Source organism: Ornithodoros turicata, chromosome 3, assembly GCF_037126465.1.
Source record: "Ornithodoros turicata isolate Travis chromosome 3, ASM3712646v1, whole genome shotgun sequence".
NCBI lineage: Eukaryota > Metazoa > Arthropoda > Arachnida > Ixodida > Argasidae > Ornithodoros > Ornithodoros turicata.
Genome location: NC_088203.1, coordinates 60,713,724 through 60,727,490, shown reverse-complemented (window position 1 = coordinate 60,727,490; position 13,767 = coordinate 60,713,724). Strand labels below are relative to the sequence as shown.

Below are 13,767 nucleotides of genomic sequence, written 5' to 3'. Positions count from 1 at the left end.
GATTTGTAATCACCCTGATAAGCCTCAGTGCGAACTAGACATACAGTAAGTTTATCAGGAATTCTATCCGGGAATAAGTTTTCAAAGATTGCATCATGAAGGCCCGGCGAAAGCGAGCGGACTTTGCTTTCTAGTCCACCCATGATGTAACATGCCGGGGATGATCTAAGGGCTTTCTGGTGTGCAATAAAACTTGAGTTGCTAACTTTGACTTTGCGTGCTACAAGTGCCGCGCTGTGGATTTTCAATTGATGCTTATGAGTTTCATTGGTGCCAGTTAGCAATCTAAAGCTATCCGTATTATGTAGAGCAGTCACTCGAACCCCCACACTAGGTAACAAAAGCCTCCCTTGGCTTGTGAGGTCTGTGTTAATTTTCATGACAATTTCAAATAGTTTCCTCCCACTTGTCCTTGCAATGCGCAACTTTGCATCCCGAGCGAGTGGATCATTTGCTGCATGCTCTCCTGTGTCATATGTATACATTGCACAATCATCTAAAGTCTTCTGCAGATGAGTATTCGTATCAAGTAGGGTATCAATCGTACATCGATAGGGGTTCAAACAGTTACTGCTCGCAAGACGTTGATTCAAGTGAATGGTTACATATTTAAATAAAGCGGCACACAAGTTGTTGACTGGGAATACAGTGGGGATACGGTCTGCTCTTCGAGTGATTGGTTCACTCCCATCCGACCTCATATCTGCATAGTTATATTAAAATACAGTGATGATAAATCGAGATACAAGTCTGAGAGATTTGTTATGTTCCATTGGATCGTCGATTCTCCTCCGCTGATTGTAGAAACAGGATAATAAACTTGCATCTCGCATGATTCTATTGAAACTTGCGTAGGAGATATGTAATACCTCGATTACCCATCGATTTGATCGTCTTGACTTTTTGCGGAACGACGCTTCATTTCTATAGACCGTTTACAGTAGAGTTATCTGGGCGCCGCCATCTTAACGCACGTGACCTTGCGCGCCACTGCTTGCCTTCTCTTTCGGCTGCCTGTTGGCACGGCGCACGTAGTACGGCGGTGCAACCCAGAGACGCTTTCCCCGATTTTAAACTTTTTGCAATGAATTCCGGATGGAAGGATGACACGAGGCTTTGGCCGAAGCTTCAACGGTCAGGTGAGTGCATTTGCTTGATTTAGAGTGATATTTCTGTCCTCGGGCGTCCCACATGATCGGCCCCACTATGCTCGAGTTACTACATATTTCGGCCTTTTTTCCCTCTTCTTTTGTTGCGCATACGTTACGTTGTGGGTACGTTCATAATGTAATATCGTAAGATCGTGATTTCTTGCTTTTTATCGCAAGAGTTGCGGTACAACTACCTGAGAAAGGTATGCATGTAAGGGCTGTTATGTTGTCGTTATGAAGTAACATACTTTTATTGTTGATTTCAGATGTATACAACCACATGATCAACGAGCTAGAGGGAGACGGAAAGCCTGCGCTGAACTACAGAGAATTTGCAAAGGGAACGAAGCTGTTTGACAGCGGCCATGTCGGTGTAGTACTGTTCAAGTGCAGCGATGGTGTATGAATTTTAAAGGCCGACATCAGGTCGTCACGAACAGTGAGCAGAACGTGTAGTACAGAGACTCGCTTCAGGCCCACTTTGGCGGCAACATGCACATGTAAGGGTTTGAGCAGCAGGTGCAGTCATATTTGTACACTGCTGATCAAGGTTGTAGAGGCGACAAACACGGGGTTCACGAGTGCTCTGACAAGGCATGTACATGGAACCATTCAACTGCAAGGAACGTGACCCCTGCAACAAGGGGGAAGTTTATTCTCACAAGCAGCAGCCAACGGCTACAGCGGAGTTTGGGGCCCATATAGAAATGCTGCGCCACTTTGAGGGCGGCATTACTTACCCTCGCTGACTTTCCCGGTTTGAAATCCTTCCTCTGAAGATTCGATACCTACCGCTGTCGAATCAACTTGTTTTTCTCTCTCTGTGAAAACCCGTGCATTGCAAAAGGCCTCGAACGCGGGCAGTCTTTGTATAGCGACGGCCCGTGAATTATAAAACAGCTTCGTCAAACACGATCATTCTCTGTCACAGTTTCTACACTCAACCACGGAACAAGTCTTCCTTCTGCTTTTCCAGATTTTGCAGAGAACTGTAGCACAGCGGGAAAAAAGATCGGAAGCACTCACATAGGCAAAGGCACTCGCAAAAGGGAAGCAATGGCTTGGCTACTGTAGCGCCATCTATTAGCGCCCGAAGCAACTGGCTGCTGTAAACGGTCTATAAGACGCTCGTGTGCGAGGAACCTCCTCACAGCTTCTACTTTTGCTTCATATATTTCTTGTTTAAGTCGCCATTTTTTCTCGTCCGCAGTCTCCCTCTCATCATATTCCTTTCCAAAACATCGAGTCAAAAGTTTCCATGCAGCTCCCATTTTGTGTAGAAAGTTGATAGGTGAGTTAATCGTTGGTAAATGACGATTGAAACTCCCCGCTCGGGGATGTAATAAAAGATGTGGAAAGGGAATAAGATGTATTTTGCATGTTGATGCATGTTCAAATGCGAGAGGGAAACCCCTCTCTACGCGACGTGCGGGGTGGTCTTGGCGCGCGCTCCTCCTTGGCGCAAAGTATCCTGCTCCAAATACCCTCCGATATCAGACGAGGAGGATAGCGATGGTTAGCAGTATCCTTGGTAGCCATAATCCTTGGGTGATTACTACTTGCAGAGGCTTCACCCAAGGATTATGGCTACCAAGGATACTGCTCCAGCTCCGGTGGCGCAGCGGTAACGCGTGCGCTTGGAAACTGGGAGGTCCGCGGTTCGAATCCGCGGGCCGGCTGTGCCGTCTGTGGTTTTTCCTGGGTTTTCCTCAGATGTGTAATAGGCGTATGCCGGCACAGTTTCCCTGAAGTCGGCCCATGGACGCAGCTATCCTCCCCCCGAGCGGATTCCGCTCGGTCTTCCACTTCACCCTTTCCTCTCCTCCTCTCCACCACCTTTCTCTTCCCGAGAAACATGCCGCCTAATCAGGCAGGCAGACCTCTCGGGTTCCTCCCAACGACACTCCTCCTCCTGCAGAGGCTTCGACTGAAAGGGATTATAACGCCTGGTAGGACAGCTGAATGGGCCAAGCCTGTTGTACAGGTCCCGACAAAAATTTACGGAACACTGCAGTGGTGTATATAGTCATCTCAGCGACACGGTTGCTGCAAACAGGAGCAGATAGACTTACAAACAGGTGAACGGGTACCCGACGCACCTGTGAGTAAGTGTGTCCACTCCCGTTCGCCGCTGGGGTGTCGCTGAGATCAAGAAATACGTCGCTCTGGTGTTCCGTAAGCTTTTGTCGGGATCTGTACCAGTATTGAAGCAAGGCATCGGGCGACTCTCTGTGGGGATTTTAAGGTAACCATCAACCCAGTTACTATGGTTGAAAAATATCTCGTGCCCAGGATAGAGGAAGTTAGATTTGCGTGACGCTTACCTATCTATGAATCTAGAATCCCGAAAGTTTGTCACAATTAATACGCAACTGGGACTGCTCGAGTACAACAAGATGCCGTTTGGGATCGCTTCGGCACCAGACTTGTTCGAGAGATAGATAGAGACTTGGACTAAAGCACGTTGTGGTCTATTTAGACGGCGTTTAGGTAACTGGGTTCTCTGATGAAGACCATAGCCGGAACCTGGGGCTGGTTCTGTGTCGGTGAAAAGAGGCCGGACTGCGGTGGAAGTTAGAGAAATGCAGCTTTCTTGAGCCGCAAACGGAGTACCTTGGACATGTAATTGATGCTGAAAGGGTGATACCAAATCCTCAAATGTTGAAGCTGCACTCACATGCACACTTCTTTCTCTCGCACTAACTTTCTTTCCGGTGGTCAAATATGGAACCTCTTACCTTTATACAGGGTGTCCCAGAAAACGTGTCATTTAATTATAATAAAAAAACTACACCACCTAGAATCATGCGGTCAACAGCATTTGTTCTTATTAGGTTTTTGCCACCTCCTAATGTGAATGTCATGTACTCCAAGTTTAATTATGTAAATATTTGCGAACTGAACTCGGAAATTTGCCAAGTAAAGGTCACTTTTTTACCCCACCAATATGAAGAGCGTGCTGAATTCACTCAAATTCATGATAATTGACAGTGATATTCACGAGCTATCCCATCGGAAAAAATAGCCGAATATCATGATTTTCGGGGCACCGGACCATATCGCGCGATGACTTTTTGAGCGCAATCGCTCTCAGTGCGACCAAAGGAGGTTCCGAAGCCAGCCCACAGAGTGATAGTAGAAAAAGTAACAGTTCCTAAAATTGGGAGAGGGAAAGCATTATCCCAGCGAAAGTCGGACGTGATAAGCCGTGCCTGCTTTATCTCTTTCTGCGATGTCGGGGAGGGCTGGGTTTCCAACCTCTCGTCGGACTGACAAAGATTGCGCTGAAAAATTCATCGTGCTCTATTCTGTGCGACCTCCGTAGAGCATGATGTTCGGCTATTTTTTCCGATGGAATAGCTCCTGAATATGCCTCTCAATTATCATTAATTTGACTAAATTAGACACGCTCTTCACATTGGTGGGGTAAAAAAGTGACCTTTACTAGGCAAATTTCCGAATTAAGGTCGCAAAAATTTACATAACTTACGTTACACGACATTCACATGAGGAGGTGGCAAAAACCCAGTAAGAACAAGTGCCATTGACCGCGTGACCCTAGGTGGTGTAGTTTTTTTAATTATAATTCAATGACACGTTTTCTTGGACACCCTGTATATCCGCTGTAACCCCAATGCTACGTCATTTAAAAAGGCCATAAGGCACGTTTCCTCACTGCTATATAGATTTCCCCTGTTTGTGTCTAATACTTCCCTGCTAATATCTTTCAGGCATTTGTTTTTCATGTGTATTTTGACACCCTTCACGAGACGTATATGTTATGTCAAGTATAAACGATTGTGTATGTGGACTGTTCGACAGGGCTTGCCCTCTCAGTCGTGTTCTTTGTATAAATTTTGCGTTGAAAAAAGAAAATAAAACAAAGAAGGAGACGAGTGCGTGTAAAACCTGCCAGAATAGGGCACGCAGAGAGTTTCTCGGCACGGACACACGGTCCGCGAACAAACGTGCGTGCGTGAATAGCACCATAGACTTTAATGGGTTTGGTTCTCGCCTGCGAAAAAGACGGACGAGAAAAGTGTTTGTGTTGGCGCACTGCCAAACGCGTCCGAAATGCTACAGCATTGTAGTAGACGAAGGGCGGTCCCTGCGCTGTGACCGTGCATGATTTGCGTGCGGCGCAACGGCAAACCCGACCATATGGTGTCATGAGCCTCGTGCAGAAAAACGGGTACCGCCTGCAAACGCGTTCGCTTCTTGTCACTCATTGTACTCCTTGGTGCGTTCCGAACATCTGGTCGAGCGTAATGGTGGCACGCTTTGTCGCACGCCGCTTACGCTCCTCATATTCTGCCACCGCGTCTGCATCTGCCGCAGCAATGGTGGCACGTCTGCGGACTCTATAACTGTGCGAATACTCCGCGCACACGGCCTCCGCGGTGTTCGTGTTGCCCAATGATGTGGACGACATCAGGTGAGACGCGCTGTCCAGACACTCAGCGACCAGTGGCATGGTCGATTGGGTAAAAGCGTCCGCTCGTTGGTGGTTGCCAAGGTCGTGCAGATGATTAGGAGGTGCTGGGTTCAAACCCTACTACAGGCTGTGCTGTTACTGCAAGGCTTCCCCTGGGTTTCCGGCAGATCTTCTAGACGAATGTCGGCACAGTTTTCCATGCAGTCGACCCAGGACGCACACCAACCCCCTGTTCCCCACTCCTTCCTGCTGTCCTCACTCATCTGTCCACCTCTGTACACCGCTCATTGCCACAGTTGTTTCGGTGCGCTAACACGGAATCATTTCATTTCATTTATTAATCCCAAGGGCCCAGAGGGCAAAAATCACCATCACACAATCAAAAACAATCACTTATTAGGGAGTTTGAGCATATCGGAAGCACTCTACGAAAACTACACGATGATGGAAGCTGTAAAATCCAACATCGGCAACTTGATGTCAGCCACTTCAAACGAATCAGGTGCATCATTATCGTAAATACCTTCCAATCCTTCCAAATCTCCCTACTGAACCGCGATGAAGTAACCGCGCCGCGATGAAGAAACAAAGGGTGCGTTCCAAAACCTACTCGAGTCAACTCGGGAGTAGCTCTCTACCCGAAGCGCCGTTCCAAAACCGGGTCCAGTAACTCGATGACATCATACCCACGTTCCAAAACGAGATCGAGTTGACTTGTGAGTTAACTCGGTTCAACTCACGTCCTCAAGGTCGACAGGGGAGTTTGGGGCGAGTAATGACGTCACACTGGTGTCGTCTGCTTTTTTCCGCGGGAAGTCTGAAAACAAAAGGGGATCCCGTGAAAAATTGGGGCCCTTGCGGAGTGCAACACCGGTGACCGACGACATGACAACGCTTTTCCGCTGCAATGACTGTGAATTGGTGTTTAATGATGAACCAAGCACCAAGCTACACAGTGATCTCGGCATAGCCGCGCACTCGAGCCGTTGTGGTGGTGGTTCTGCAGAATACAACAGCGTTAGTGCTAATGCGTTCAAGCTTCGTTCAAGTGTCAAGCTTAGCACTTTGCCAAAGTGCCGGCGTGTATACCTGTCTTGAAGAAGGAGGTCTTACTGCATTGTAGCGATAATAGCGTCCCAGTCATCTTCATCATCGGCAAAAAGCGTACGAGACTCTCGGCCGAGGAGAGATAGCAGACAGTTCAACGCCGTGTTTACTCGGTTGGAGGGAGATGGCGCTCCCAAAGCTGCTCGACCCGACAGCTACGTCATGATCACGTGGTACAACCCGGTCACGTGATCTACTTAACCCGCGAGTAGGTTTTGGAACGCACTCAAACTTGCCGTCTTCAAGTAGCATGCCCTTACGCAGCCACCGAGGCCTCAAAAGAGCGTCGAAGAAATGCTACCGCATTTAATAATTATTTTTTTGCACCAAGACTCTGGCGTGTCGTGCAATTCGTGCATGATGCGTCTCGTCTACAGCTCACGCCACGAGTTATTACAACAAAATCCAACTTCCTCACATCATTCATTTCGAGTTACGTTGCAGAACCCCAACGGTGTCATGTAAGGCAGTACCTCTAGAGAGAGGTAGCAGTTCCTTCAGTGTGAGAAACAGAATGTTTCTCTCTGTACAGAATGTTGTTTCAGCGCACCAGCTAACATGCAGCACGAACTACTCTCTAGTGTCTAGATATTTCCGCACTTCCTCGAATACTTCCATGCAAACTTTCGGTTAGACTCAACGCAAAGCCTCGTTTGCTACATGAACCTCAGTGCTAAAAGTTCATGTGGCACGCAACTTCCAAAACAAGTAGAACGAGTTTGAGCTACACGGACATGATGATGAACGCAAGGACACACGGACAAAAACGACAGACACAGACGAACGCGTGTCTCCTTGCGTTCATCATCTCACCCGTACGCTCTTCTTGTTTTATCGTTATCAGAGCTACATGTTCGTATGTGGGCAAAAACGTTCAAAAATCTCAACAGCGAGTCTTAGTAGGTCGCAAGGTGTTCACGATGAATGTTCCGAAAACATCATAAGCCAATCGCCCTGTCCTTCCAAGCGGGTGACATCACGTTGCTAAGCAATGTCATGTCGCACGCTTCAAAGAAACGGGGTGGTTGGCTTAGGATGTTTTCGGAACAGTTATCGTGACCACCTTCCGATGTACTAAAACTGACTATTCTCTCGAGTCCTCACGAGAAATGCAACTGATTCCTCGTTGTCTGCGAGGAACAATCAAATCCAAGATAAGGGAATCCTTGCTGCGCAGAAGTTCGACGAACTGTGAAGAAAAGGCACATAGCCGACGGCTGGTATCTGCTGTATTAACCAGAGAAAGACACGTCCCAGTCGTTCTATGCGGTAACGAGGCCCCCTACATATTACTCATATGAAAGCAGCAATCTTGACGTTTCGCACATTTTTGCTATCGTATGGTGGCAAGACTGTAAAGTTTAACATCTGGGAGGCTATGCTCGCTGATTGTCGAGATACTTGATGTGTCGAGATAAGTAATCGTAACTCGTCTATTGGACAGCGTTGTACACGGTGCTCCCCGCCGTCCAATAGACGCGTTTCGATTATTTTTCTCGACGTATTGAGTTATCCCTACATTGAACGAACTTAGCTTCCCTGGACGGCACATGTATCGCATAGTCTAGCTGCATGCCATAAATGAAAACGCATTCATCCGTAACAGTAGTACTCGCAAGTAACCGTCAATAATTGCAATGCCAATACTTATATTTCTCCCATCGTCTTTACTTTTAGTGTTCAGCTGCTCACTATACGTCCTCTACATGTCACTCATGAGCGTGACCCTGACGAATTCCAACTCCGGCACTATTATCATCAGCTTCCTCGTCTGTTGCCCCGAGCCTATGTTTTCTACAGACATATCACACCTAACTTCAGGTACAATTTCAATTGATTTTGACATTTTCGCACATGTCATCTCTTGTGAGGCAAACGCATATGTGCGACCGCATAGAAAAAGCATGAGCATAAGTAGAAAGATGTGCGCGCACATCTGTCCTGGTTGCTTGTGATATCCAACCGTAAGTTTTATTTCAAATACATTTATTGCCTAATGCATATTTGGATCCCACCTGTAGTGCAGGAGCAAGATGTAATAATAATAATAACGCTTTTTTATTGCGTGCCCAACAACAGCCTCAAGGGCCTTGGTGTTAGAGCACGCTCACAAGGTTCTACATAATGCAGGAAATTCACAGCTTACGTAATGCACACGTAATGCCCTCAGACCATATACACAATGATGTTGGTAGTTAGACTGCTTATATCTAAAATTATAGTCACGACTTGAATAGCATATTGCGCGTTACAGATATCTGAAACCATAGGACTAAAAGATCGCAAAAAGATGAGTAGAGGATCGAAAAAATTAAACGCAATACTGATAAAGAAAACAGCAGGATGTCAGGAAAAGAAAAATTGGCACAAGCAAAATACAATACAAATATATACAATAATGTTCATGGATAGATTGCTTATATCTAAAATTACAGGCACGTCCTGAATAACATATTGGACATTACAGATATGTGAAACTATATGACTAAAAGATCTCAACAAGATGAGTTAAAGATCGCAGAAATTATATGCAATACTGATCAGAATAACTGCAGGATCACAGGGAAAGAAAAATTGGCACAAGTAAAATGGGTGAACTTCACAAAGGAAAACTTTAGATACAACCTCTTTGCGTAGAACGGGAAGGGATACGAAAAACATATCACATACAGTGTGTTTATGAGGGTCCTGCCTCGCGAGAGAGGATCCCCTTTACATACAATCGGATCGAAAAATGTAAGATGCTTCCGTAAGGACACACGTGGAATTGCAAGATGCAGAGATCCTAGCAACTGCGGGCAGTGAATTTGAGATTGAATGCATTTGTATAAGATAGTGGCATCGGTAATATCGCGCTGAATTGAAAGGGGATGAGACCAATGTGTCGGAGTAGATCTTCATAATTGTATGACTGGAGTCCCGGGGTGCGACAGAAATATAGATAGTGCAAACTGTGAAGCGCTTTCTTTTGGACAGCTTCTAGGCGGTGAGAGTCAGTGTTACTTAGACAGTTCCATATTAAGGATGTGTATGCGAGGCGAGGCTGAACATAGACATTATATAGGCAAACAAAAACACCGGGATTTGGGAATATCTTGCATTTGTTTGTCAGAAGTCCTAGCGTGCGCAATGCAGAGGCGCGTACAGGAGCAGCATTTTCACTGAAGTATAATTTCCAATCCAATGTGACACCAACGTCACGGACCAAGTTAGCACGGGAGATGACATTAGTGCTGGAACTGTAGTTACAACCTATTATAACTAGGCATGCAAATGCTCGAGCGCATGCGCATGCAGGTGATACAAGCGATGCGCATGCGCATGCATATCGAGCATTAGATTGAAACGTTGACTGACATGCAGGAAAGTCCCATATCTTGGAGACACTGCTACAAGGCGAACCTCTGATCGGCATTTCGCTTCTTTGGTTCGTCCACCATGTCTTCACCGTCACTGGCGGAGTCGTCAGCCTTTCAGGTGCACGCGATGAAGTCTTGTCATTGGAGTCATTCATTGAAGAATTGCTTTAATTTTCTTTGCTCAGGTTCTTTGATGACGTTGCTAATGACCTTGATAGTCGGCCCAGTTTTCGGTAAACTTGTCGGGCATCTTCTCGCATACGCACTAATTTCGTTATCGCAGGTATGATGTGTGTTACGTTATTGTTAGCGTATACAATGTATTTTGGGCCATGTGAATACCAGCTGAAGCTCAGTATGGACGTGCCGGAAGATGCAACTTGAACAACATGCAATCGAAACTATCTGCCTTGCTACATGTACAGCAAAAATCACGCTTGCGTGCAACGCGCGAGCTGTGGCCTCTGGCAGGGTGCTCGCGCGTGGTGCCGAGATATGAAACCGGTTAGACAAACCACTGTTTGAAAGGGATGCACGGAAGCGAGACGCCAACCGATCGGTCCCTTGCGTGCATGCGCCCTTCCCTACAAACAGATAATGGTTTGTCTGACCGGGTTCATATCTCGCCACCAGGCGCGAGAAATCTGTCAGAGACCCAGCTCGCGCGTTGCACGTCACGTCGTTGTCTCGTGCGCTCTTAGGGCCAGCTCTCACTTGGCGACGCCCGACGCGACGTCGTCAGCGGGTGGCGGAAATTGACGCGCATTTCCGGCGTTGGGAGAAGAGAGACGTCGAGCCAAAAAAATTGCCATACCGAACGTCTTTCATGACGTTCTAATAATAACAGCTGCCGAGAACGATATTCTGGCGAGCAATAAGGTCACACAGAAAAGCCACGCCTCTCGATTTTTTCTTTGCTTAGGACATGGCTTTGGATGACGGAATGCCACTGTGATGGGAACATGAAATTCGTGCGCTCTGACCTCGCGGTGGAAATGCACCGCTACTTCTGCAGCCCGCTCACAATGTCGCGTCGGGCGTCGCCAAGTGAGAGCTAGCACTTACGATGTTTAAGCTTTGCACGTAAGTGTGATTTTTGATATACATGAGTATATCTTTCGCTTTCTCGGTCATTGCTTGGAACAATATTCTTCTAGATTGCCAATTACGGTTCTCGTGCGTCACTTGCGTCCTTTCTGGTTCTCTTGCCATGTAGGTGAACATGACATGCGTGTCTATGCTTAGTGCATATTTTGCTCATGACTATGTACTCCAGACACGGCGTATTTGAAGGAAAATAATTCAAAAGGCGTCATCCCATCCTGTACGATACTTCACGCAGACTGACCGTTTGCATGAGATCGTGCTTATCCAGTAAACCACGCTTCGAAGTCACGTAGATCGAAGGGCCAATGATCGCGTAAACATCATTGAGTGTCTACCCAGATTCCGCTACCTATTCTACATATTCCGCTCATTCAGATCATTCTTTCTTCGATGGTCTAATGTCAAAAAGCACGACAAGGCGAGAATTTAAAAAAAGTTTAATGTTAATACTGCTAAATGTTAATGCTAATATTCACCATTAAGTGTTAATGATCTAGCTCGATGGAAGGACATATCTTTGGGCGTGTTGGTACTCCATATGACTGTTGTTTAGCGTTTTCACTTCAGTTAAGATCTAATTGGTTGCTCACGGCGTTATCTCAGTAGGAATGAATGTCGCCCGCTGAATTGTTGCGACCACACCTGAGCATAATTAAGCAATAATGCTATGCAGCGGTTATTATTATGTACCTCTCCGCAGACAAATCGCTTCCCGCCCGTGTAAATTTTTGCAACGTTCGTTCGAGAGTAATATTGCACCTAATGTCGAAGCACTTCTGTTGCACTCGCTTGCAACCTATTCCGTGCCCTCAAATTAAATGCTTTCACCTACAGGTAACTCCGCCATAGTGTTGCGCTGATTTCAGCTGCCTGGAGGTAGCTTCTCCAGCAACACAAGGCTGTCCTATGGATATCCGATGTACGTCAGAAGTTGGACGTTGGTATATCCTGGGGATAACGAGTTTCGTCCGTTATATGTACGCTCACAGGTCCAAGTGAGAGAAAGAAGGAGTCCTCTTTGACGTCCGACAGACATCCAACCTAACAACACATGGCTGTCCTAGGGATATCCGATGTACGTCTGAAGCTGGATGTTGGGATATCCTGGAGATAACGAGTTTCGTCCAATACATGTACGACCACATGTTCAAGTGAGAGAAAGGAGGTGTCCTCTGAGACGTCTGAAAGATATCGATAGAGGCATTAAGCGAACGAGGGAGAGGCATATCATGGACATTTCCTCCAGCTAATGCTCCTAATAAAGCAGGCATAATCTATCCTTAATTTTAAAGCACACACGCTGTATTACTAATGTGAATACTTTAATTAATCTAACGACTTTGTTGGACTACATTAAATTAATGGTAAACACAGTAAATGCTACGCCCAGAACCTCGCGGACTTCTCCAATGGGAGAGCCCTTCAATTTCTCGGCTCTCATCGCTGGTTTTTCGTTTTGTGTCGGGTCGCTGACGTATTGTGCGCACTTGCGAAGTTCAAATATTCCAAGAACCATTATGCTGGTTCTTTGATGTTTCCGAAAAAGGAAAGGCGCGCTTATAGGGTACAATAACTGTAGGGGAGGGGGATTATACTGTCACAGCCACGGTCACTTTTCTTGCTGGTTATGTTTCGAAAATGATGAAATTCCCTATTTTGTTTTGGGTCACGGCATGTTATCCCTTAATTTTTAACTGTTTATCCACATTAACGGTGCAAAAAATTATAGTTACACTAAATATGCCACATCAAACGCTTGAATCTCACAGAAAAAAAAAAAACTATGTCACAGGCAAGCAGCGCAGAACACTGGATGTCTGTTGGACGTCCCTGAGGAGTCCTTTCTCCACTTGGACCTGTGAGCGTACATATATGTCGGACGAAACTTGTTAACCCCAGGATATTCAAACATCCAGCTTCAGACCTACATCGGATATCTTTAGGACTGCCGCGTGTTGTTGGGGCATAGTTCACCGCATATGTCCGTTTCTAAATATCCTGAGGATATCATTTCCGCGCTTTATTTTGTTCATCCACGCTGGATATCAGAGGGATATCCATGAGACAGACGAATCCGACCACAGACGTTAGGCATTATCCAGTGGATATTCGGTGTTGTTTGGGTTTAGTTTTAAACACAGCGATGATAATACTTTTACATGCAAAAATAATGTTCTCGCAGGATGTGTCTATAACGTACCTTGCGTCTATCTGCGCCGTGTACATGACGTACTTGATCGCTGAGCTGATGATGTACGGATCAGGTGTCACTGCAATCATATCCCTGGCACTGACCACAAGCGCACACTCTGCTTCAACTATCATGGACCCTGCCATCCTGAAAAAGTACGCAATACCTCTTTCCAGGATCGTTTCTGCTTAGAGGGACTGTAAACAACAACAACAACACTTGATTTTGAGATGATGATTTGGGTAGACTATCGCCCCTGGTGATGAAACTACCCATTCATCATCTTAAAATAAAGCTGTTGTTGAGATGATGCATGGAGAGTTTGATGGGCAGTGGCGATACGCTACCCGAATGCTGGTCGTGATGGGGACTGTGAAGTGAATGGTAAAGGCCATACAAAACTCTGTTTTTTCCTGA

At 46.2% G+C, this 13,767-nt stretch overlaps 2 protein-coding genes across 3 annotated transcripts in view; both read left to right on the top strand.

The window, feature by feature from the left end:
• LOC135389548 (uncharacterized) overlaps window positions 1-10,436 on the top strand; it is a 99,102-nt gene extending 88,666 nt beyond the window's left edge. Inside the window, exons 5-8 of the mRNA XM_064619583.1 lie at window positions 8,371-8,514; window positions 10,057-10,170; window positions 10,238-10,335; window positions 10,398-10,436. Of these exons, the coding sequence (XP_064475653.1) occupies window positions 8,371-8,514; window positions 10,057-10,170; window positions 10,238-10,335; window positions 10,398-10,436 (395 nt within the window). The remainder of the gene's footprint in view (window positions 1-8,370; window positions 8,515-10,056; window positions 10,171-10,237; window positions 10,336-10,397) is intronic.
• A 2,906-nt stretch (window positions 10,437-13,342) lies between these two features.
• LOC135387179 (sperm-specific sodium:proton exchanger-like) overlaps window positions 13,343-13,767 on the top strand; it is a 207,770-nt gene continuing 207,345 nt past the window's right edge. For both annotated transcript variants that reach the window (XM_064616520.1, XM_064616521.1), the window contains exon 1: window positions 13,343-13,505. In XM_064616520.1, the coding sequence (XP_064472590.1) occupies window positions 13,384-13,505 (122 nt within the window). In that variant the 5' untranslated portion in view covers window positions 13,343-13,383. The remainder of the gene's footprint in view (window positions 13,506-13,767) is intronic.